At 41.3% G+C, this 22795-nt stretch overlaps 1 protein-coding gene across 29 annotated transcripts; it reads right to left on the bottom strand.

The window, feature by feature from the left end:
• Positions 1-542: 542 nt before the first annotated feature.
• On the bottom strand, positions 543-22138 carry PCBP2 (poly(rC) binding protein 2). 29 transcript variants are annotated; one of them, XM_036455064.2, is made up of 16 exons: positions 21877-22019; positions 19469-19622; positions 18876-18899; positions 18751-18783; positions 18115-18231; positions 16037-16168; positions 14968-15096; positions 13930-14016; positions 12004-12096; positions 10899-10940; positions 9589-9661; positions 9051-9089; positions 8053-8108; positions 7111-7280; positions 4230-4549; positions 543-949 (listed from the first exon to the last, which is right to left on the bottom strand). In XM_036455064.2, the coding sequence occupies exons 2-16, from the start codon at positions 19535-19537 to the stop codon at positions 891-893; spliced, it is 1443 nt and encodes a 480-aa protein (XP_036310957.1). In that variant the 5' UTR covers positions 19538-19622; positions 21877-22019; the 3' UTR covers positions 543-890. The 29 variants fall into 29 exon arrangements, with proteins under 29 accessions (XP_036310957.1, XP_036310959.1, XP_036310960.1 ...); XM_036455066.2 differs by having other exon boundaries at positions 8053-8105; XM_036455067.2 differs by having other exon boundaries at positions 13930-14004; positions 21877-22018.
• Positions 22139-22795: the final 657 nt, after the last annotated feature.

The following is a 22795-nucleotide window of genomic DNA, read 5'->3' as shown; positions in this document are numbered from 1 at the left end:
TATCTGAGGGCTGTGGATAAATTACTTCCTCCTTTTATGCTCTTCTCTCTAAATGAACATCACTTGAAGCTCCAACCTTCTAAACTTATCTGCATAAATGGGAGCAGGTAACTAAAGGATGTTAGGAGGCAGATCTTAAAATACTCCATCTTGCAACCTGAATCCCAGCCAGTCACACTTCTAACAGCTTCCAGGTGTATGCATGTGCATCCTTTCCCACAACCCAACCCCCAGGTGACTGCCTATTTACAGATAAATCATAGGAAAATGTAACCCCCAACCTTTGAAATTAAGGGCACAGCTACTAGATCACCTTTCAATGCAGGCTCAAGAGAAAATCTAATCAAGGGCTACTGAAATAAATAAGAATGGAGTGGTAAAACAGAAGAAAACATCTTAACTGGAATAAATGCTTATATTCAAAACCCAAGCAGGGTCCTTGTCCTTTGAGGGATAAAAGGTGCAAAAATAACAGCAAGACAACAGGAATAAAACCCACATGAATCACTGTGGCATCCAGTTTCTATTCACAAAGAAAAAGCTCCAGTCCATCTTTTAATTTTTTTGAAAAATTCCTGACATTACAGAACTAAACTGAAATGTATTAATATTCCACTCTTACATTTCCATGACAAACAAAAAAAATTTCATGAGCCAAAAAAAAAACACAAAACAAAAAAACAACAGGGAGAAGCTTATAAAACTAAATATGGATCTCAGCATTAACAGCTGAACAGAGAAAGGAATTAAAACGCTTTAATTAAAAAATCATGAGTGGATGATAAAGTGTGTAGAAACTGAAAATTTACAAACTATTTAAAACCTGGAATCGCTGACTGTTCAGAAACTACACAGATGGATCATGGGTGGTGGTGAACAGCAGAAAGGGGTTATGGATGAATCTGCATTGTTCTAGCTGCTCCCCATGCCACCCGTCTCCGAAGAAAGCCTGTAACACAAAACAAGACCCAAAGTTAGTTTTTTTAAATGCTCAGCTGCACCTCAACTCCAAATTTTCCAACCTGATTGGTTGGTGAACTGTGAAGTAGAGTTTATGTGAAACAATCAGTGGTTCAGTAACAAGGTTTTTTGAATTAACCAGTACCATGTGCCTGTTAACCCCTGCAATCGAAGAAACTTCTTGAGGGGAAGTTACCTCAGAATCAAAGGAAACTGAGAAGGCTTGGTTACCAAGTGTGGGCGTTCCTCAAGAACCTTTGTGGGAGATGTACACCGTGACAGTAAAGTATCTTCTTCAAGTCACAAATCACAGAAGCAATGTCTCTTTATTGCCGAGCTTATTTCCAATCCTCAGAATAATTTAGGAAACACTTATCTGAAAGTAGCCTTACAAAGCTAGTGCTGAAACAGCTCTTTTTCTAGAACAGTCCTGGGTTTCTCTATCAATAAAGGCCATTATTAACTATTAAGAGATAATGAAGTTTCAAACGCTAAGAGATGTCAAACAGGTAACAATTATAGGGTCAAGAATTATACTCAAGCTATAGTTTTTATGGTTTTCACAACTTAAAGGTGAAAGCTAAAATAATTTGTTTTAGCAACTCTATAAGCTCCCAAATCTGTGTTCTTAAGACAAACATACCTGGCTATAATTCCTTTGAAAACATCATTTGCAGCCCTGAAGTCCAATTTCGGGCTTTGAAGGAGTTACGTAGGCATTTGGCTGCTTCACTTAGATTCCATTTCAAAGAGAACTAAATGTTACAACTGAAGTTTCAGTTCATAAATGTATTTCACAGACTTTAAAGTGACTTGCCTAAGTCAAGGGAGCATCTGTATCTCTTCTACCACAATGAAAGCCCAGCAGCTGGCCAGCTGGCTAGAAGCAAGAAAAACCAAGGCCAAAATAGATGGGTCTTTCAACTATGAATTAGTATTTTAGTCAGAAATGGTATTTCTACTGGGTATAAAGGAGAATATTTTGTTCTTAAAGAAGGTAGAACCTTGACAATGCCAAAATGGAATATCTAGAGTAATGTACACAACAGGCCCTGAGTCAAAGTTTAGGGAGGAATTGCTCAACAGTTTATATCTAGGACCTAAAAAATTAAATTGATGCATAAAGGTGGTGGCACTTTGTCACTAAAGAAACTGTTCATGCACATAGCTTGAGCAGATTGGAAGGAGCAGGTATAAGGGGTACAAGGAATAGGAAACCCAACAAAAATATTGAGGACTCCATGTGACGGTAGTCAGCCCCTTAAAACATGTAGATTCCTTCCTAGCAATCTTTCCTTAGGAAGAACTCATTAGGTGAAGAGGCCTTCCAATCGAGAACTAGATCAAATAAAACCAGTACCTGGAGGGGAGGGGAGGGGAGATGGTTATCAGCAAGATTAAGTCCAAACTACAAAAAGAGCTTACCTAAGGGAGAACTGGACTATATGATAAAGGAGCAGCTAGAACAACTAACAAGAAAAAGTCTATCTGGGCAATTAACTAATGTTTGCCCCTCCCATCCCATGTATACTTGGGGGACATGTAAAACAAATTCATTGGCCCAATATGGGATTGAGGGCCACACCATCAATGTAATATATTGCAATACTCATGAGCAATTGGTTTTAACACAAACCAAAGGGACCCTGCCTAGCATAACTGAATGGTTAAGAGCATCAGCCTGTACACCAGAGGGTCTCAGGTTCAATTCCTAGTCAAGAGCATGTACCTGGGTTGCAGGTCCATCCCCCTGCTCCGAGTCGGGCATTTGTGGGGAGGCAACCAATCAATGTCACATCTATGTTTCTCTTTACCCCTCTCCCTTCCATTCTCTAGAATTACAGGGGGAAATCTAATCCCCAAGGAGTGAGGATTAAAGCAAAAATAAAAAAGGGAATGTGGGAAAGGGTTATCAGGGGAAAATCCTCTACACTGGTGCTTTGGGAAGAACATTATACTTTCATTGGTCCTGCAATATGTATTCAGGTAGAATGTAATTCTACTAGATGGCTTTTGCCATTATACCTACAGTATTTCTACTCTTTTAAGGAGAGAACTATGGTTTTGGATAAGAAAAATAATAAGGCTTCAGGAGATTAAGTGCATTTTGAGTTGTTAGTCCTCACTAGTCATCCATGTGATTTGCAGACTTAAGCTTTCTTAGGGCTTCTATTTTTTTTTTTTTAACCTTGATAAACGAGATTGATGTTTATTAATGGTTCCTTCCAAATTTAAGTCTATAATTTTCTACACATGATAAATAAGGGGGTTGGTGGGAGACAGAAGGGTAAACAAGGAATAGAAAAAAAGATACTTGAATAAATTAGGGATGATTTAGGATGACTGGCCAGAACCCTATCAAATTTGTGGAGATGTCACATGTTGGTTGTTTGAAGATTTACCCAATGTCACAGGAAGAGGACTAATGCTATTTCAGAGGAATGCAGACATGCTGGCAAACTTTGAGACTTAAAACAAACTTGCCTCCCCATTCTGGGTAAAGAAATAACTTGTTTGAGTAGTCACTCATCAACAGAAAAAGCCTGGGATGGACACCCCTGTTACTTGCTGCTTTTGGCAAGGTAAAGGATCTGAGAAATCAGAGAAACTAATTTTCACTAAGTAAACTTGCCAATTATGGAAGACTCTCTGGATTTAATCTGCCACAAGCCCATCTTCCTTTGTGGGGAATGACGAAGGGTTACAAAATTAACCAGGGATACAAAGAGGTCCAGTCAGTTTTATAGGCTCCCTAGTCAAGCCAAGTCACAAAGTTCCCACCCCTTTACCCTTCACAGCACACGGTGAACTAGGGTTCTTACTATGGCAACTTTATTACAGCTAGAAACACAAATCTGGCCAAGAAGGCCAGCTGATAACTTAACCATTAAATAATAATAATAATAAAAAGATTAATGGAGAATCTTTTATTCGTTAACACAGAGCCTAACACATTGTTATATTTGCAAGGCAGGATAAAGCTACAAAAAAAGTAACAGAATGAGAAAGAGCAAGAACTATGGCTCTAGATAAAATATTCAACAAATCAGACTCAGAAACAGGCACTCAGCTGAAATGGCCTAAACCTAAACACCGTTACCATTGCCCCCACCCCCACCCAGTTATCCCCCAAATAGTAAAAAGGAAATGTCACAAACTCACAATTGTTTCTCACCAATGTTAACAAAGGAAAACAAAATGAACCAAGAATTACTTGAGGGGGTGCCTCAAGATCTGCAATCAGTAGGGGGAGAATCTCTGTTTCTCGCCTTTCAGTTTGTTAGTTACACATGGCACGGCAGAGGTGGTGGTGGTGGCAGCTGAAGCCCCGGTACCCTTAGCAGCAGACACAACATTTAGAGCCAGGAGAGGGATGGGTTTCATGCCAAGCAGACTGGAGACACAAGGGGCGGTCGGAAGAGGGTTGGGGAGGCTGGAGGGTGCGTCGGAGGTCCCCGCTGAGGCGAGCGAGGGGGTGGTGGTGGAGGAGGAAGAAGAAGAAGGGGTGGAGGGTTGAGAGAGGTTGATGCTGAGGTGATCAGGGATCGTGACGGAGGCTGCCTGGGAGGAGGGTTTAGCGTTTTCTAAACTGTAACAGAGGAAAAAAGGAACAAAAAAAACCGGGTGGGTGGAAGGGAAGACCACAAAAGGGTAAAAGTACAGGACAAAAACCGCTTCAGTTATCAGTGTTTCTGATTGCAAATTAGGAAGACCTAATACAAACTTGTGACAAAGCTGTCTCCCTTTTACCTTGTATCCCACCCTCTAAAAATGTATACCCACCAAATTTCATTCCCCAGTGCTATTTAAACTTGCTATGATGAAGAAAAAGCTCATAGGTTGAAAAAAGAAACACATTTCCATGTATGGCACATTGATCCAACCCAGAGGTCAGAAAGGAATGATTTCAAGTAGAAAATGAAAGCACTCTATCTCCAAAGAAGAAACAAATGTTTCAGCCACCAATCACTTGTGAAGCTTTGGGATATTAACCAACAGAAAAACAAACAAAAACTCCCCTGTAATTAATAAGAAATCTTGCTTCCATCGCCATTGCAAACTAACCAATACATTAGGATGGAGAGGGGAAAGAGACCAAAGTAGGTCAATGACTAATTTCAAACTTGAAAGAATGTAGCATTTTCAAAGAAAAATGCTGAGAACAGAACATAGATAAGTAGGGAAGCTTCATTTCTGGTGAGGTGTTATGATGGGTGTGTGTGTGTGTGCAACTATTTGTTTTGTGATTGACCATATTTGTAATACAGATCTTACAGAATTGGAAGGAACTCAAGCACTGCCAAAAAATTCATGTTCAAAAAGTAAAAATACCATTTCTACTCCTAAAATAACTCCAAAATAGCAGAAATGATCTGCAATCCCCAAATGCCTACACATGTTTAAGTCAGAACGTCTTCAGCCTGCCTGGACAACCCACCCCAAAAGATGAATTCCTCTAGGACAAGGGGGTTAGGCTCCTCTTAAGACTCCACTTTGTCATTATATAAGCCCAGGATAGCTGCAATCCATAAAGGAGAGGATAAAGGAACCGATTGCCAGAATCAGGCCAGAAATGCTCACAATCCATTACTGAAAGCATAGAAATATTTCTTGCCTAGTATTAACAATAAAACCAGTTTGTTGCATTCAAATGGGCTAATAAGATGAGAAATGATAGAGCCCTTGCTTTGATGTTAACTCAAGTTGACTTCAAGAGGTTTTGATCCAAATCCATAGCCTAAATGGTTTTATTAAATAGGATGATCATGAAGAGGAACTAAACCAGGAAACTAAGTTCTGCTTCCTTACAATGTAGCCTCTGACCGAATATAGGGGGTCAGGCAAGAAGTTTCATTTCAACACTATCTGACAATATTTGTGGCAAGCCTACCAAAGAAAAAAATAACTTCAGCTTCCAAGAACAAGATTCCTGCCACTTAACCACCTCAAACTAGAAACAAGAGGAAAAACCTTTGTAAACTGTTTCTGTGAAAAGCTTACTATTATTTGACTCTGAACATTAAGAATTTGATGTGATTGATAGCTGAAGAAAACAGACACAAACACAGAAGTCTTTTCCTTAGTAAATACCTCACAACATAAAAAGACTGAAAGGGGGGGCAGAACCACTACTGAGGAACTGATAAATTCTTAAGCAGGGAATAAAGACCATGGAATAAATACATGATTAGTGTAAGCATGACGATATAAAATTCATACTTATGAATTCCTTTGTCTTGCACTAAGAATCAAAACTAGAATGCACAAGAGACCAAATAGTTATAGAGGGAAAAGAAACTAGACAAAGGCCGCCCACATAAAATGGATGCTAAGACCCTTGGGAAATGGGCTGACACTGGTGTGAAAATGTTCGTGAGCAATGAAATGTGGCACAAGCACTAATATTGAAAAAGCAAGCAGTGTTTTCTTAAATGCCCTGTAGGATGCCCATTGGACTATAAATAGTCTTGCTACAATCATGTATTTAGTTAACATTAGCTAGCTTTGAATAGGAAAACTACAATTTCAGGAAGTCATTATTGAATGAGATGGTAGAGGAAAGAGAAAACACCTAGGCATTTCTGAAATATTCCAAAACCTTTGCCTCAGCTTTCCCAGAAGCTCTGAACAATGAAAATCATTTGTGATTTGAGAAAAATTCATGTTTTCAGAATAAAAGGTAATAGCTACCCCCAAGAAACTGCCTTGCTGTCTGTCATATTACCTCATTATCCTCATTTCAATTGAAGGTACTTTGGAGCCTACACCCTATCAGTGAAAGAAACGTTGGGCTATATGGCACGTACAGTCAAGTCCCACATTGAGTCTGAGTCTGAGTGGCTCCAGTCAGAGCCCCTGACCTATTACTGAAGACACACTCCCCACCTTTCCATCCCCCAACGATCAAAACTCAAACCCGAGCATTCTATCCCCCCTTCAATCCCAGACGAACTTACTACAATCTGGTTCCTTTTTCTGATACACTAAAAATGGATGAAAACAGGGCTAGACTTAAACTTCTCCCTCATCTCCTTCTATCCCCATTCCCATCCCCCAAATAACCCCACTTAATACATTCTCAGCTTTCCCCTACACACACATTACTTGTGTGCTGACATCACTAAGACAGAAAAGGCAGGGAGCTCTTACCTGACATTGATTAGATACTGAGCCAGGCTGATGCTGGCAGCAGATCCAGTGATGGTGACCTGCCTATCAGTAGATCCTTCCACTGGGTTCGCAATTTTGATCTGCGCCCCAGACATCTGACGGATCTCATTGATTTTGGCGCCTTGACGCCCGATTATGCAGCCAATCAACTTTAGGGAGAAAAACAAGAATGCACACCAAATTAGGAATAGCATGGCTAGGTCCAAGAATTTCATCCCACCCCCCCAGCCTTCTATAACTTGGGTCTATAAACAAGGCAATGGAAACTACTGCATCCTACACTCTACTCATATACTCCAGATTGAGTTGCAGATTGTGCTCAACTCTTGCCTATTCTTTTTGTCAGAGCCAACTGAGCCTACAAACCCCAACACAGCCAACTGAGCACAGCTCATTTTCTTAAAGTAAATCAAAAAAAAAAAAAAAATAAAACAGAGCCAAGATAATAAACCTAATTTATCATAATAAACCTGGAAATAATAATAAAGGTATCTTTGGTTTTTTGGGTAATAGATATCTAAAACTCATCCTGCCATGATTACCACTATGGATTTTGGCTAATGTTTTTGCCTTGAGAAAAAGTAAAAAAATTGGTCTACATTTGCATTGTCCAGTACTATAGGTACTAATAAAATGTGATTATTGATGTGTTCCATAATCACATTTTATTAGTACCTATAGTGTGGTGTGGCTAGTAAATTTCTACTTGCGATATAAAAATTCTTTGCCTCATGAATACTCAACAAGTGTTACCAACTTTCTCTATTTTTATTCAGAATTCTAGATGCTCTAGTTTTTAATTCGGTATCTAAAACAATTTCCTTTCCCTAGGCCTTAAAGTGGCATGACACTGGCTAAGACTTCTATTCTTTAAAACCAATTCTTATTTTCATCCCATGCAACCCAACTAACTATACTTACATCATTTGGAATGGTGAGTTCATGAGAAGTAGTCTGAGCAGATGCATCCAAACCTGCTAAAAGACAGAAGAGAGCAAGAAAATTCAATGTGCAGCATTACAAACCCCAACTGATTTGCACATTAACCTAACAGAAGGAAACAAACTGGAAACCCAGCATTGGCTGTTGGGATTCATCACTAACTTAGAAACCTCAAAGAGTAAAGAGGGGTAGAGGAGTATAGAAATAATTCTGGAAAGATTCCTCTGTACACTCAGGAGAGCTGATTTCATACCATTTCCTGCAAAGCCCAGCCTATTAGGGTGTAAGGGGCGGAAGCAAGGGGAAAGGGAATATGGTATCCTTAAACAGGACCAAAATCTAACCAAGTCCTTCTGCACTTCCTTTTCCTTAGAATTTCCTGCTGTTGTGTTCCAATTTTATCTCACCTGATGCTCACTAGCACCAGTGCCAATATCATGCCTGTTATTGGGTACCATGGACTGTTGGTACACATGCAGAGTTGCTTTAAATATATCTGTATCAGATTAACAGTGCCTCCCCTCACCAACCACACACATATCTTAACCTACATTTGAAGGTCAGAGAGAATGGCAGTCAGGTGAGGGAAGTGAATTTCTCCAGATTTATTCCCTGTCTTTTGCTCAATTGCTCATTAATTTGTTCTGTTTTTTATTGTTTTCCAAAGAAAAAGAAAAAAAATCTAATCAGCAAACACCCATAACCATCTTTAATGGCACCTGGATTGGACCAGGGCAGCTAGCTAAGTCTCAAGGCTAGCCTTGCTCTCAACTGTGGTTGCTAAATTCAATACTTTTAGAAGGGGGTTGGCCAGATCCACCAAGGGACCCCTCAGGGGCACCAGGCCCACCCTTTTGCTCTCTCAGCTTCTTTCTGCCATGTGTATGTTGCTGCTATGTCATGGGCAGTGAAACAAGACTCCCACCAGTTTATTAATATAACAGTAGAATACTACAGATTTTTTTTTTAATCATTACCCCAATAGCCTTTCACCTCTGGAGAGCTGGATTCAATGCCTGTTAAGATACAAGTGAAAATGAGTTTGGTGGTCTCATCCTAACCCTATCGGACAAGTTATTCCTTATACAGAAAAAAAAGCCCAAAACAAAACAAAATAAAAGCAAAAACACTACACAATTTGGCACAAATGGATTGTTGTCTCTACCCAGGTCTGTAAAAGCTGGTGGAAAGAAAGGGGGTGCCAATCAGATCAAAGGGGCAGCAATGAGAATGGGTTAGAGGAAATGTCAGCCTACCCTTTGCCTGACAAGCATCCCCTGACTTCACCCCAAACCTTCAAGGGCCTTTTTTTTTTTTTTTCTTTTAGAATAACTCATCCCAAATGAAAATCAAGTTAAACACATTACCTCCTTTGGTTTAGCCACAGAAGATAGTCAAGTTTAAACCAGCAGGATGCTGGGTAAGTTTGTCTTAAACAGATGCCAAACTGAGGCCTTGGGGCTGGCCTCTGTCTTGCACTACACCTTACAAAAATAAACACTGAGGTATCCATACCACTGAATCCGGTGTTGCCATGCGTCATGGGAAAATGAGACTGTTGCATTGCCAACTGGTGCAGCTTGGTCAACTGCAGGGATGAAACAGAAGAGGTTGACATTAGAAGAGTAACAGAGCCAGGGTTCAAAATTATTCGAATTTGAAAATGCAAAGCTCCTGATGATCCCCAAAGTTGTCTCTACTACTCAAATTACAACAGAGGGTAAGGATGGGTCTTACCCTCTGGGGATAGACAGAATATGAAGGGTTAGAACAGGAATCAGTACAAGAAAATGAATGCCATTTTGGGTGTGTGAAAAGAAAAGCAGCAGCATCCACCCGACAATCATCCCCTGTAGGCTATTTAATGATGGTGTTTGCAGCCATTGCCAAAGTTGCCTCCGGGACAAGCACAGACAGGCTGGGTAAATAAACTGTGCAGTGGTGCTAGGGAAAACACACCATGCAGGGTTCTCTCAGTATCGGGTAAAAGGAAGGAGATGAGGGGTGAAGGGTGGGGGGTGAAGGAGACTATAAGGAGATTAAGATGAAACCAAATGGGTTTTAGTCCCTCCCCCACTACTAGTTTTTACAGCTATTTTTCTTTATGTATATAAACTGTCTTGGCTGTTGTAAAATAATCTCTCTACAAGTATACTTCTTCTGGGCCCTAACACTAAGAGAAACTCAACTTTCCTAGTCTAATGCTCAGCTCCGAAAAGGGTTAGTCATGATAAAGAAACAGTGCAGAAAGAAATGTCTTTAAACAAGTCTGATTATCATCACTTTTTAAATAGGAATTTTTAGTGGCAAGGAAAGTTCCATTGAGTTTAATACCCAAATATTCAGCTTCCTATCCCTCCCTGTATAAATAAGCTTCTTTCCCACCCCTCTGGATGCTTTAAAAATTACTATCTCAAATTGAGGAATACCCAAAGGCAAAACTATCTCCCACCCCAACCCCAATTGAAGAACTCCATACAGAGATGCACAGGCCACTGTTAATTTAAATTATGCCCAGAAATAGAAAGAATAGATGGAACATTTCCCTTTTAGACAGAGTAATCTGGAACAGGCAGGAGAGTAGAAACTAATATTCTGCCAATCATAATTTCCAGAGATTAAATGTCAAAAGGCAAACAAGGTGCCATTATGCAGATTAAAGATTATTTAAGGGTTGAAATATGGATTCATCTTTTGAGGAAAACAACTTAATATTGCAATTGTTTTAAAACCCAACTCATTTCTGCCTACATGGAAGAAAGGAATGAGACAATTTGGGATGGGAAAGGGAGCTTTTCAAAAGAAGAAGTGAAAACAAAACTTACATCTGGCTGTGGAATGGCATACTGTCCTTGAATGGTATAGGCCTACAAAAGGAGGAAAACAGTTCCTATTAAAAAACCAATCACGGACAGCCACCCAGTTGGGAGAAAAAGACATTTCAACTAGCCAGGAAGCCAGAGTTGAACTACAGAATGGGGAGGCCAAGATTGAGGCAGTAAATGATATCTCAAATACAATCAGACCCAAGTTGGCCTTCTTTGAACCCTAGATACGACTTATTCTGGGAAGCCTTTAAAGGGAGCCATAGCCATGTTCCCTGCAATCAAAGGCAAAATATACATCAGTTCCTAAATGAAAATGTGAGAAGTGGGATTAAGCAATGCCTGGATTGACCAAGCCCCCTACTTTCTCCCTGGGTGTAAGACAGCCTGGGAGAAAAAAGATTTCTTCCCTCAAACCATCCAACCCCTCTACCAATCACGGTGTTGTGAATGATTTGTGTTTGTACAAACCTACATGAAATGTTTTAAAAAACTTCCCTTTCCCTATTTTACTTTTCTCTACATCTGCCTAAAGACCTTTAAATGCACTGGAAGCTAGTTCAGTCCCTAAGTACTAGGGAGCCAACCACAGAACACACACACACAAAATCACTGTGTTCTAAGTCCTGCCAGCTCCCACCTCCCCTCAATAAAAGGCACTTGCAGCTCCCACTACACCCTCCTCCCCCCACACCATAATCTCAGAAAAAGGAGCTGGGACTTCAGGGCAATGGGGTTGGGGACAAGGAGTAGGAAGGGCAGGGAAAGGAGGAGTGGCTGGCTAAAAGGATACAAGATTTCTCACATCAGTGGCCAGTACCCCCAAAAGTGCACCCAGGTAGGGGTGGGAAGGTGAAAATGGGGGAGGAGTGGGATATAGGGGAGAGGGGTTGAACAAAAAGAAAAAAAAAAAGAGTTGGTGTTACCATCTGGTGGGCTACGCGGCCTGTATGAAATGAGGTGTGGGGGGGTCAGTCCAGGTCCCCGTGGACAGGTGGTGTCCACAGCACAAAAATCACCAGCGTCACTGGCCCCCCGCGTGTTGGCAGTCTCGGCTGAGGCGGAAGGATTGAGTGAGCCTTGGAGACTGAACATCCCCTCTCACCTCTAGAGGTGGTCCCTCCAGGTCAGGGTTGAGGCACATGGACGGGGTGGTGTGGGGAAAGCTCGCACTGTCGCTGCCTGTGCTGTACCTGTCCTGTGGATAAATAGAGGATTTCAGTCTCCAGGGCTGTCAATCCGGCACCTTGTCACCAGCATGAAATTCACATAAAAAAAGTTGTTTAATTTTTTTCTTTTCCTTTAAAAAGTAGCTCACAACACAATTTGAAACGAGCTGCAATCAGTCGATTAAAAAAAAAAAGTTACCTAGAGGCAGGTTTCACACTGCACAATTGGGCTATTTTCAGTAAGAATAAAGGGGTAAGGCAACAGAGCTGATGCCAGCTCTTGGTCAGCAGGGATTAAGTTGAACCCCTATAGAGCCCACTTTATCACAAAGAAACAAAAGACACAGGTCCATCTGTGGGACATGGCATAAACCGGTCCATTTAAAAAGGCCCATGGGAATAATCCATGACAGGGCCAATTGTGGGAGAAACTGCAAGCTTTTAGAGGGTGGTCAACTGAATAAAGGAGAGGGAGGGAGGGGAATCAAATAGGTAAGAAAGGGAAAGTGGGTAAGGAAGGGAAAAAAGGAAAATGAATTGTAAACAGAAAGGATTGCTGTGGCACAGCATGGGACTCTTTATAAAGGGGAGTGGTAGAATCCAGAAGAGTAGGAACCTGGAGTTCCCGGGGAGAGGGAAAACCCCTAAAGCTTAAACTTGCTACACTAACTCTGGCTGGGCCTTTGCTTATCCTGCCCCTAACCAAACTGACTAAAAGCCCTTTGATCAAACCAGTTTGTACAAGGCTAGTGTTAAAAGCAAGGTACTAAATTGTTTCAAGGTAACACAGTGACATGATTAACTTGTGAAAACCCCAGAACTACATGACAAACTAAGTCCCCCAAAACCTGGTCAGTTTTATGCCAACTCAACAGAGTATGAGCAGGACAGATTTCAAGTTCATGCTTCCCGTTAAATACAAGATGGGACTAAATAATTGTACTTTCAAACAGAACAGCCTCATGTGGGTAAAGGTATTTTGAGTAAAGCACTTGTTTAGGCAGGTACCAAAATGAAGGTCACTATTCCAACCTGACTCCCAGTATTTTAAACACTAACCTACCTACTCCTCAAATACTAACCAACAAAGCATAAAATTACCATGATGATCAGTGCTTGTGTCATAAAATTCTAACTTCATAATAAACCATCCATGTGCCAAGGATAAGTGTTTAGGTGAGTGAAGGAGCAGAAGCCCAAGGGGGTGCTTTGGTGTTCTTACTCAAACACCAAAGGTCAACATCACCACTGCCCAACATGCTCTCCCCCTTCTATTCTTGCATACTGAATCATTATCCCAGCTGATTCGTTATGCCATGTGGGTTCAAACCAGTGTTTTATGAGCTTAATAACCTGGGAGACAAATACACTGGAGTTTGGGAGTGAAGGGGTAGGAGTAGGGGAGGGGAAGTGGGGGAAGGGAAATTTGTAGGACACTCAAGTTCTGGACCCCAACATTTTGAGAACACCATCCAGAATCTCCTTCAGAGGTCCAAGTCTTTGCTACCTTTATTCAGACCTCTGAAGAATATCCCATACATAAAATAAGGATGGAGTGGGGATAGGGAGGATAGTAATACTGAAGCAATTTAATCCTTACTTCTAAGCCCCACCTTAAATCACCAAGTAAATGACCTCTTCGAGTGCCTACAAAAGTCCCATTGCCTACTAAAAATTAAGTAGGGCTTGGCATTCACAGCTTTCTCCAGTACAAAAAATAAATAAAACTAAAAGCAGGTCAAACTATGGCCAGAGTACAGGTTTCAGCAAGCATGCAGAGTGGCCTGATGTGCTGCTGGCAAAGTTGACAATTCAAATATAAGTCTCATTCTTATCTAGCCCAGCAATAAGAATTTTCTTACCTGACCACCTGCAAAGATGACCGGTGAACTTGACGGCTTGGGCCGGTACGGGATGGTAACGCCCTTCGGGGGGGACTGGGAGAGAGTCAGAGGGGAAAAAAACAAAAAGAGATAAGGTTTCAAAGCTGCTTCAGCTGTGTGGCTTAAGCTCACACAGGTCAGTTAAATTAAAAACTGTATTTCCATCCCCTCACCTACCAACGTTGTCTTTGGCTAGATCTAATCTGAAATCATCTGCAGTTATTTGCCTTTAAAGTAGTAAGATGGTCCGTGGACTACACAGCTCACACTAATTCTCATCAAGGCAGATCCCCCTGTAATAATTTAGGCATTATTTCCATGATTTCAAATAAGCCTAACAAATATGAAAAACCTGTGTGTGTACATATGTACATTTTAGTTGGAGACTTTTTAGTATAATACAGACACTGTCCATAAATACTCCAAAGTCTCCATCAGTATTTTTCTATTTGGAAATTCTACTTTCCTTTGTTGCCAAGATGGGTCCAACTCCATATAACAATTCTAAAAAGGCTTACTGTCTCTTAATTTTGCTATTTTTGCTTTAATCAAATAACACATATCAGCACCTTATAAGTCATTCATAAACACCATTTTTTTCTATACAACTACCACTTTGAATATAACACAGAACACAGAAATTCAAATATTTCAAAGTTGAATATAGCAAAAGTTGAATATAGCAAAAATTCTGTAATCCAAGAGGCAACTTAGAATCTCAGAAATCCAGATACATCTTTTATCCACTGAGTCCAAGCAGTAAATCTTCCCCTACCAACCCTACTAGAATTGACATAACCCAAAAGATCACCGCTACTTAGCAGTTTCTATTTTTTGCTCAGACTATAAGAAAAGCCAAAGCTGGGGAAAGGAAAATATGTACTCAGGGATCTTCTTCCCCACCCCCACCGGAGGATTCTAATAGCCTCACCTAATTCTAGTCTTACTAAATATAGATTAGGCCGTCTCCCCTAGAATCACCCTCCCCCCATTCTCAGCATGAGCCTGAGGGCTTACCTCCAACATGACCACGCAGATCTGTTTCACACACTCAATGATGGATTGTGGGATGCCAGCAATAGTGATGGCCCGCTCAGTTGAGTTCGGGAGCATATCCCCTGCCACCTGGACCTGAGCTCCTGTACTCTGGGGTAAAAAGAAATTTAAAAATCAGAAAAAAAAGAAGAAAAAAACCCAGCTCATACTTACTCTTCCAATTCCTCCCAGTAGCAACTTTAGAATCTAAAGATCAATAGACACTTACCCCACCTCCTACCTTACCCTTTTTTACTTCCCTTCCCACTCTTCCCTTATTCCAGTTAGGACTGTTTAATCAGTTATAAATAAATTAGCCTCTGAAAGCCAAGAATAAACCTGAATAACAGTCTAAATTTAACCTGCTCTTAAGAAAAAGGCCCTTCTAGACAGTTTCCTTTCAGCTAATGTTAATTGTGGGCCATCAAACAAAAACCCTACAAATCTCACCCACCTTTCATTCATATTAATCAAATGTTTATATTAAGCCCATTTTATGTGCCAGACACCGTTCCAGGTTCGAGGAATACATCGATGAACAAATCAAAATCCCAGATTTCTCCTGCTATGTACAGAAGAACTCTCAAAAACTCCATTTTCTTTTAGGAGTCATTCAAATTTCACTCCAACATCCAATTTGGTAACTCCCAGATACAGTTAAAAGCTTCCATAATTCAATGGAATGCCACAATTTAAGAGAGTAAGATTACCACTACATCCCAATATACTTTCCCATTCCCATCCTCGCGCCCGCTATAAAGGAATTTGGCCAAGGAAAATATTTGCTACTATTATATACATATCAAATTGTAAATTCTTTAGACATAAAAAAAGAAATATGCAGATTCATGGAAAAGTTGCCAAATTAATAAAGATCAATTGTACAATACTTTTCATCTCAATATAGTCAAATTGAAATCTTCTAGAACTATTTCTTTAATAATAGCCTTCATCTCATCAAATGCTAACTTTTCCTAGTCATACTTAAAGCTAATAGGAAAAGCTGCATTTACAATATTTAATTCAAAAAAGAGCACAAAATTTTACCAACCTCTCTTATTTCCTTGATCTTGCAACCACCTTTTCCAATGAGAGAGCCACATTGACTAGCAGGGACCACCAGCCGCAGGGTGACTGGGGGTCTACTGGCAGCTGTGCTATTGGTCATAGAGCTGCTGATGTCCTACAAGAAGAAACAAGTCAGAACACCAAAATATAACAAGTTTCTTTTTTAAAATGTGCAAGTTTCTTAAAATGTGTTTTTATTGATTTCAGAGAGGGAAGGGGAGATAGAAACACTAATGATGAGAGAATCAATCAATCATTTGCCTTCTACACACCCCCGAATGGGGATCAAGCCTGCACCCAGGCACATGCCCTGACCCTCTGGACCAGGAATAGAACTGTGACCTCCTAATTCAAACTGAGCCACACCAGTTGGACAGAATATAAGTTTTAAACAGATCCCTTGGAACCCATAAATTCCATAAAAGAACCACATACCCTTAAATAAAGGACATATTATATATATCCCCCATCAACAAATGCCCAAAAATGTCCCTTCAAAATAACCATTTCTGAAAAGATAAAAACACCTATAAACTTCCTCAGAATTAGCCCTGTATTTATTTATTTATTCACCCTGGGGAAAGTAAATGTTTTTGATAGAGGAAGAAAAACAATTATTAGTTTTGGAAATTAACTGTCCAAAGGAAATCAAGATTGAAGTCACAGTTAAATAAAATATTAAGGTGAAACAATGAAACCCAAATTCAAATAACTAATTTTGTCCTCTTAAAATCTAGAAAGATTGAGTAGTATACTTCTATATACCATTGCTTTAATTTCTTGGTAATTGTACAGGTAATGAAATTGAGCCTGAGTACTTGCCCCAATAACATCTATCAAGCTGTAGATTTAAAATTAAACGATATTAGCCCCAATGCCCAGTTTTTCCAATAACAATGCTACATTCAAAAAGTCATGGTTTTAATCAATTTAGCTTTCTGAAAATTAACTAGTTTAAATATCACTACCCAGCTTTAACCTCTAAATAGTATTTAGAACTGGGAACTGCCTATAGTCAAGGACATGTTTCTTAGTTGGTTCAATTATGAACAAATTTTCTGAATGTTTTTTAAGCCACAAGTTCTGGATTAGCAGGGCTTGTAGGTCAAAAGGTTAACATTTCTGATCTTGACAAGGATAAGATTTCAGCCACCAATAAGTATCCAAGGACCAGTCAAGCAGCAGCCAGCAGCTCTCCTCTGCCTGTGTGTCAATTAGAGATTAGCAGTATTATGGCAGAAGGGAGAGGAAGCCAAGACTTATGACCTACTCGATGGTTAATGGCTGGCTGTTCAGTACCTGAAGGGCGAGGTGGCTTGGTGAACAACAAAAAACTTCCTTCTGCCAAAAAGCCTGAAATCAATATTTTGCTTCCGATAACCTATAAAACATTCCCTCCCTCCTAGCTCCAACAAAGAAGTTATTAGATTGATTTTTTTTTTTTAAGTATAACTGAACCCTGTGCTGGAAGATATCCATATTTATAGGGTATATTAGTATTCAGCAAGGCCATTTATTAAAAGCACATTAATCTAATTCACTCAACTATGAACTGCGGACAAAGTTTACCAGTGCAGTGGTGGCATTCCTTAAAAACCGTTTGTCAAAAGGACTTGTATGCATGCCTGTTAGTATAACCAATGGACAGACACTGGGGCAGTGGGGGTTTGCCCAGGGTGGGAATGGCTGGGGGGAGGGTGTCAATTGGAGAAAAAGGAGACATAATGTAAAACTTTAGACAATAAAAAACCCCAGCTCCAAATAGGAAAAAACAACAATCTGTTGGTCAATAAATAAAAATAAAAGACGCTGCTTTTTCAACACCATTATTTTACAGTGAGTCCCTGGTAACAGTCAAACTATTTGTTTTAATACTCAAGTGACTTATTTTATAAACGATAATAAAATTTTGGGGATGCTGAAGGGGAGCAAAGAATCCATCTACAGATTTTTATAATCCAGTCTGTCCTGAAAATTAAAAACTCCTTTGGATATCAATAAGGTATCTAGAAGCAATTATATATGAAGAATGAGAATGAGGAAAGAGGGAGAACAACAAACCTCTTCCAGTTTGTCAATGATCATAGCAAAGGCTTTGAAGATGGCATTAGTGGGTCCAGCCAAAGTGATAATTCTCTCAGGACAATTCCCTTCTGAGATGTTGATACGTGCACCACTCTGGATAAGAAACAAAAACAAGGTTAAATAGACAAAATATCTAGCATATGTAGATAGAGACCTCCTGAATAAGATGGGCAAGGAGCTGCCTATATATGATCCTGATACAAGGTATTATCAGTATCACTGCAAATACTGTTCTGTGTTTGTCCTCAGACTACAGAAATTGCCTTAAGCTCTGGCCCATGTAGCTCAGTTGGTTAGTGTGCCAAAGTTGTGGGTTTGATTCCCGGTCAGGACACATACAAGAAGCAACCAATGAATATATAAATAAGTGAAACAACAAATCAACGTTTCTCTCTCTCTAAAAATTAATAAATTTAAAGAAAAGTTGCCTTAAGTAATGAATGAATGAAGACATGCTAGAACTACATTTCCCAACATACTATTTGTGACCACAAAGCCAGAAAAATATTAACTTGAGACCTTCTTCCTCCTAAGCTCCGCTTAAACAGAATTTTTGTTTTTAAGCTTTTAACTTCCCAAGGTAACAGTTCCCCAAATCCCCCCATAACTCACCTCCTCGCGCATCTTCTTAACAGATTCTCCTTTCTGTAAGAGGAAAAAAATCAAGAGTGACTTTAAACTGCTATTTCAACCCAGACTGACTAATAGTAATTAGAGTGGAAGTGAAACTATCTTACCTTTCCGATGATACTGCCAACTTCCTACAATGGAGAAAACTAGTGTCAAATATGAGGAAATTCTAAGTGGTCATTATCATGAAAAGAAATTTTAACTGTCCAAAGTAATGAAAAAACTAAGAATTATTGGAAAGGGGAGTGGGCGGGATTATTCTTTTCTTTGCTCAAAATGTAAGTGGAGCTCTCAATAAGGAACAATAATGCAGGAGTGATTAAATGCTATCTTTGTGTTCAAAATACAAGGTTATTTTAAAATAAACAAAAAATACATCATCCACCCTTAAAGTTTTCCAAAATTGCAGGGGCAATCTATACCTATCACAAGCTATAGCAACCTCTATGAGAAAAATCTTATCCAGGTATGACGTAGTGTTTGGCTCTCGGCTCTAGTTAAGCCTTTCCTGCTCAGTGGAGCTTCCCAGAGAAGTCTGTCCATTTTCCCACTATACTCTCATCTACTCTGATAGAGAAGAGTGCTAAAGCCAGACACCCTACAGTGCTAATCTGATGAGCTCCAAGACACATACATGCCCTCTCTTCCTGGCCCCTCCCCTAGCAGTTACTATGACCCAATTTCCCAAGCTGGTGCATACCTTCCCATGCATAAGTAGCCGGATGGTGAGAGTGACGTTTAATCCACCTTCAATCACACCGGTGTCCATGTCGAGCAGTATTGTGGGGAGCTGGACTTTGAGTGGTAAAGTCTTTGGTCACTGGTGGGGGGGGAGGGAAGGTGAAAGCCAAGAACTGAAATACAAACATGACCAAATAAGAAGAGGAAAATAGAATATTTGTTATTTTCGCCACTATCAATGTTTTCAAACTGACTCTTCTTTAAATGACAGCTTTTCATCTGGCAGGCTTGTATACATCCAGCAAAACTGCAACATCGACCCCCATTAACAGCTCAGGTTCTATTCAATATGGAAAGCGACTTTGTCGTCTCATTAATGGCGGGGTTTCTGCTGATTCTCAGGACGAGGAAGATTGCTTCAATAGGCAATGGTTCTAAGGAGAACTGCTGAATGTGCACCAGTCACCCTTCACCAGAATTAAACTTCCATAGGATACAAAAACACCTGGAAATTATGAGGGCAAACCTCAAACTAACCAACTACAACAGAGAGGGCAAGTGACCTTCTGCTTTCCTGTTAGGGAGCAGCTCAGGCTGAAGGCTAAAGAGGACACATGTCAATTTTCTTATTAGTAGCAATTTCTAGGTAAAGAAAGTGAAATGAGTTTATCATTAAAAGTTTAAGTGTTGATAAATGACATCAAATAATTTTCCAAAGGTTTAAATCAACAACCTCACTGAAAAAGGCATCATCTGAAATGCCCTCCATGTAGGTTGATGTTCCATATTCCCCCCTTTAGAAAATGACTCAATACATTCACTAAGTATATATAGCCTTCTCCCAACCCAATAGTCACTCAGATCTGAAAATTTCTTTGCTTCTGTGTATTAACCTTTGTTACCACTCAGTCTTTATCAAGCCTCTTAAATTTTCTTACAATCAAAATAAAACTGGTACCGCTAAAAATGTATTGTGTAGTTGTTTTAAACAACAATAATGAGCCTTTCCTACTGAGGAAGCCCTTTCCCCCTCTATCCTCTATTTTTTAACATTTCTGTTTGAGAACACTGATTATATGAAGATTTGTTTAGGCTATACCTTTGCCTACAATACCGCCTTAGGACAAAATATAAGTGGCAGCTTTAAAAAGGCTCTCTCCAAAGTTGTTAAAATTTCTCCAGGGACATTTCTAATATTCCTCCCTTCAAAACTGAACAACGGATCTCTCTTACAAGTAGCCACCGTTTTAACTTTGCTTGAACACAAAGCCCTTACCCTAAGTACTTAAGTGGCTGCCAGATCCTTCTGTATATGGCAAGCTGCCCCAGCGTGTGATTATTTAAAAGATGGGCTTTGCATCCCCAAAGCACCCTTCACCCATTTCCAGAATAATTAATTGCTGGCAAAATCCCAGAATTAAACAATTTTTAATCATGGAAAAAACAAAAGTGCTGGGGGGGGCAGGGGGATCTGCCGCCGACGGGCCAGAGTTCAGTCTACAAGAAAGAATGACTTTCTTTTTTAAAATAAGACATTTTAACAAACTGACAGTTTAATTCCTTATCCCCACTCATAGGAAGCACTTTACAAATACAATAAAGCAAGTTTGAAAGGCAAGAAAACTGAAAGTCTATCTGAAGCCATTTCTTGAGGTAAGGCACAAAGGTGCATTTCCAACTCCAAATCATCCAAGAAAATCTCTCTTGACTAGGTCAATATTAGTACACAATCCCAGCAATCCAACTGTTAATCCGGCAGTCCATTACTCCTTCTATAAATAGTTCAGTCTGGGTCTATATCGACAGGCATTTTGTAATTTCAAAATTCGTTACCCCGAGAGAACGTCCTGAATAACTCGGTAACTGGGAGGGCCCGTCTACCCTTTCTTTAACTCCGCAGCCCCCCTCCCCTTGGCCATCCCAGCGTTTTCCACTTTAAAAAAGCCCCCCCTCCCATCCCTCGACTAGACTAAGAGGAAAAAATAAACGGTTCGGTCGGGGGGGGGGCGCTGCGCCCCAGGGGGAGGGGCCGGACTAGCAGCGCCTCCTCGCGTGGCTGCGCCAGCGCCTGACCCCCGCGGGGAGACGCGCTCACCCGCCCGGCCTGCAAGCCGGCCATCGCCTCCCCGCACCCCCCTCCACCAGCAAATCCACCGCTGCCCCCGACCGCGCGCGCCCTCCTTAACTCCTGCGCAGCCGTCACCGGGAATAGGCGGAGGGAGGGGGGCAGGCCTTCACGAGGCCTACTAGGCCGCGCAGGAGCCAGGACCTCGCGTGAATGGCCGACCTGGCCGAGGGAGGGAGTAGGCGCTCACGCGAGACTACGCGAGGCCGGGGCTCGTGACGAGGACTGGAGCCCGCTAAGAAACATGGCAAGAAGTGAAATAGTGCTATAGCCGGGGGCGGAGGGAGAATTTTGAAGCTTACCTGCAGGCGCGAGGCGACTGAGGGGAAAAGGGGAGCGGGCGGGAAGGGGAAGGGCGGGAGGCCGGGGGCGGAACAATAGGGGCGGGCGGGAAGGCGAGGGGGGCCCCGCGGGCGGGCGGAGGAGGAAGGGGGGGGTGGAAGAGGAAGGGGGAAAGAGACCCCGGGGCGGGTGGAGGGCGGCGGAGGGCGGGCGGGCGGGCGGAGGGCGGGCGGGCGGGAGAGGGCGCAGGCTGCGGCTGCTCCGGCTGCTGCCTCTGCTGGTCTGGGAGGGGGACGGGGCGGAGCGGCCCGCTTTCAACCCCGCGCACCCTCCGACCCCGGAAGCGCTAACCGCCCGGGGGCCGGCGAGGCGACTGCGTCGTCCAAACCTTCCCCACGCAGTATGGAAAGGCCTCCCAATATCCTAGAGAGGATGCGTGGACAGCGTCAGCACCACAGAGACAACAGCTGATAGTCCATGGCGAAGTCTATGATAGAGCGGCAGCATAGGGGCAAGGAGGAAACTAGTGGCCTCTAGTGGCCTAATGGGAAAGTCCAGGCGTAAATGTTGAGAGTTGATAGTGGATTTGGATAAAGGGAAAAAGAGATGGCTGAGGACATCCATCTGAGATGAGAAGAATTGAGAAAACCTAGGTAATCTATAATAACACTCAAAAACAGAGAGAGAGCCAAAACCGGTTTGGCTCAGTGGATAGAGCGTCGGCCTGCGGACTGAAAGGTCCCGGGTTCGAATCCGTTCAAGGGCATGTACATTGGTTGGGGGCATATCCCCGATAGGGGGTGTGCAAGAGTCAGCTGATGGATGATTCTCTCTCATCGATGTTTCTGGCTCTCTGTCCCTCTGTCTTCCTCTCTGTAAAAAATCAATAAAATATATTTTTTTAAAAAAGAGAGAAAAAAAAACAATTTGCCACATTGG

Source organism: Pipistrellus kuhlii, unplaced genomic scaffold (genome assembly GCF_014108245.1).
Source record: "Pipistrellus kuhlii isolate mPipKuh1 unplaced genomic scaffold, mPipKuh1.p scaffold_m20_p_3, whole genome shotgun sequence".
NCBI lineage: Eukaryota > Metazoa > Chordata > Mammalia > Chiroptera > Vespertilionidae > Pipistrellus > Pipistrellus kuhlii.
This window is presented reverse-complemented; position numbering and strand designations above follow the sequence as displayed.

What these genes read in the sequence shown, in the direction of transcription:
- PCBP2 (XM_036455064.2), bottom strand. Translation starts at nt 19,537, where the DNA reads ATGGACACCGGTGTGATTGAAGGTGGATTAAACGTCACTCTCACCATC. An exon ending in TCTGCGTGGTCATGTTGGAG is followed by an intron (nt 14,017 to 14,967) that starts GTAAGCCCTCAG and finishes TTTTCCCCTCTG; the next exon opens with ACTCTCTCCCAGTCCCCCCC. An exon ending in AACTCACCATTCCAAATGAT is followed by an intron (nt 7,281 to 8,052) that starts GTAAGTATAGTT and finishes TTCTCCCTAAAG; the next exon opens with TTGATTGGCTGCATAATCGG.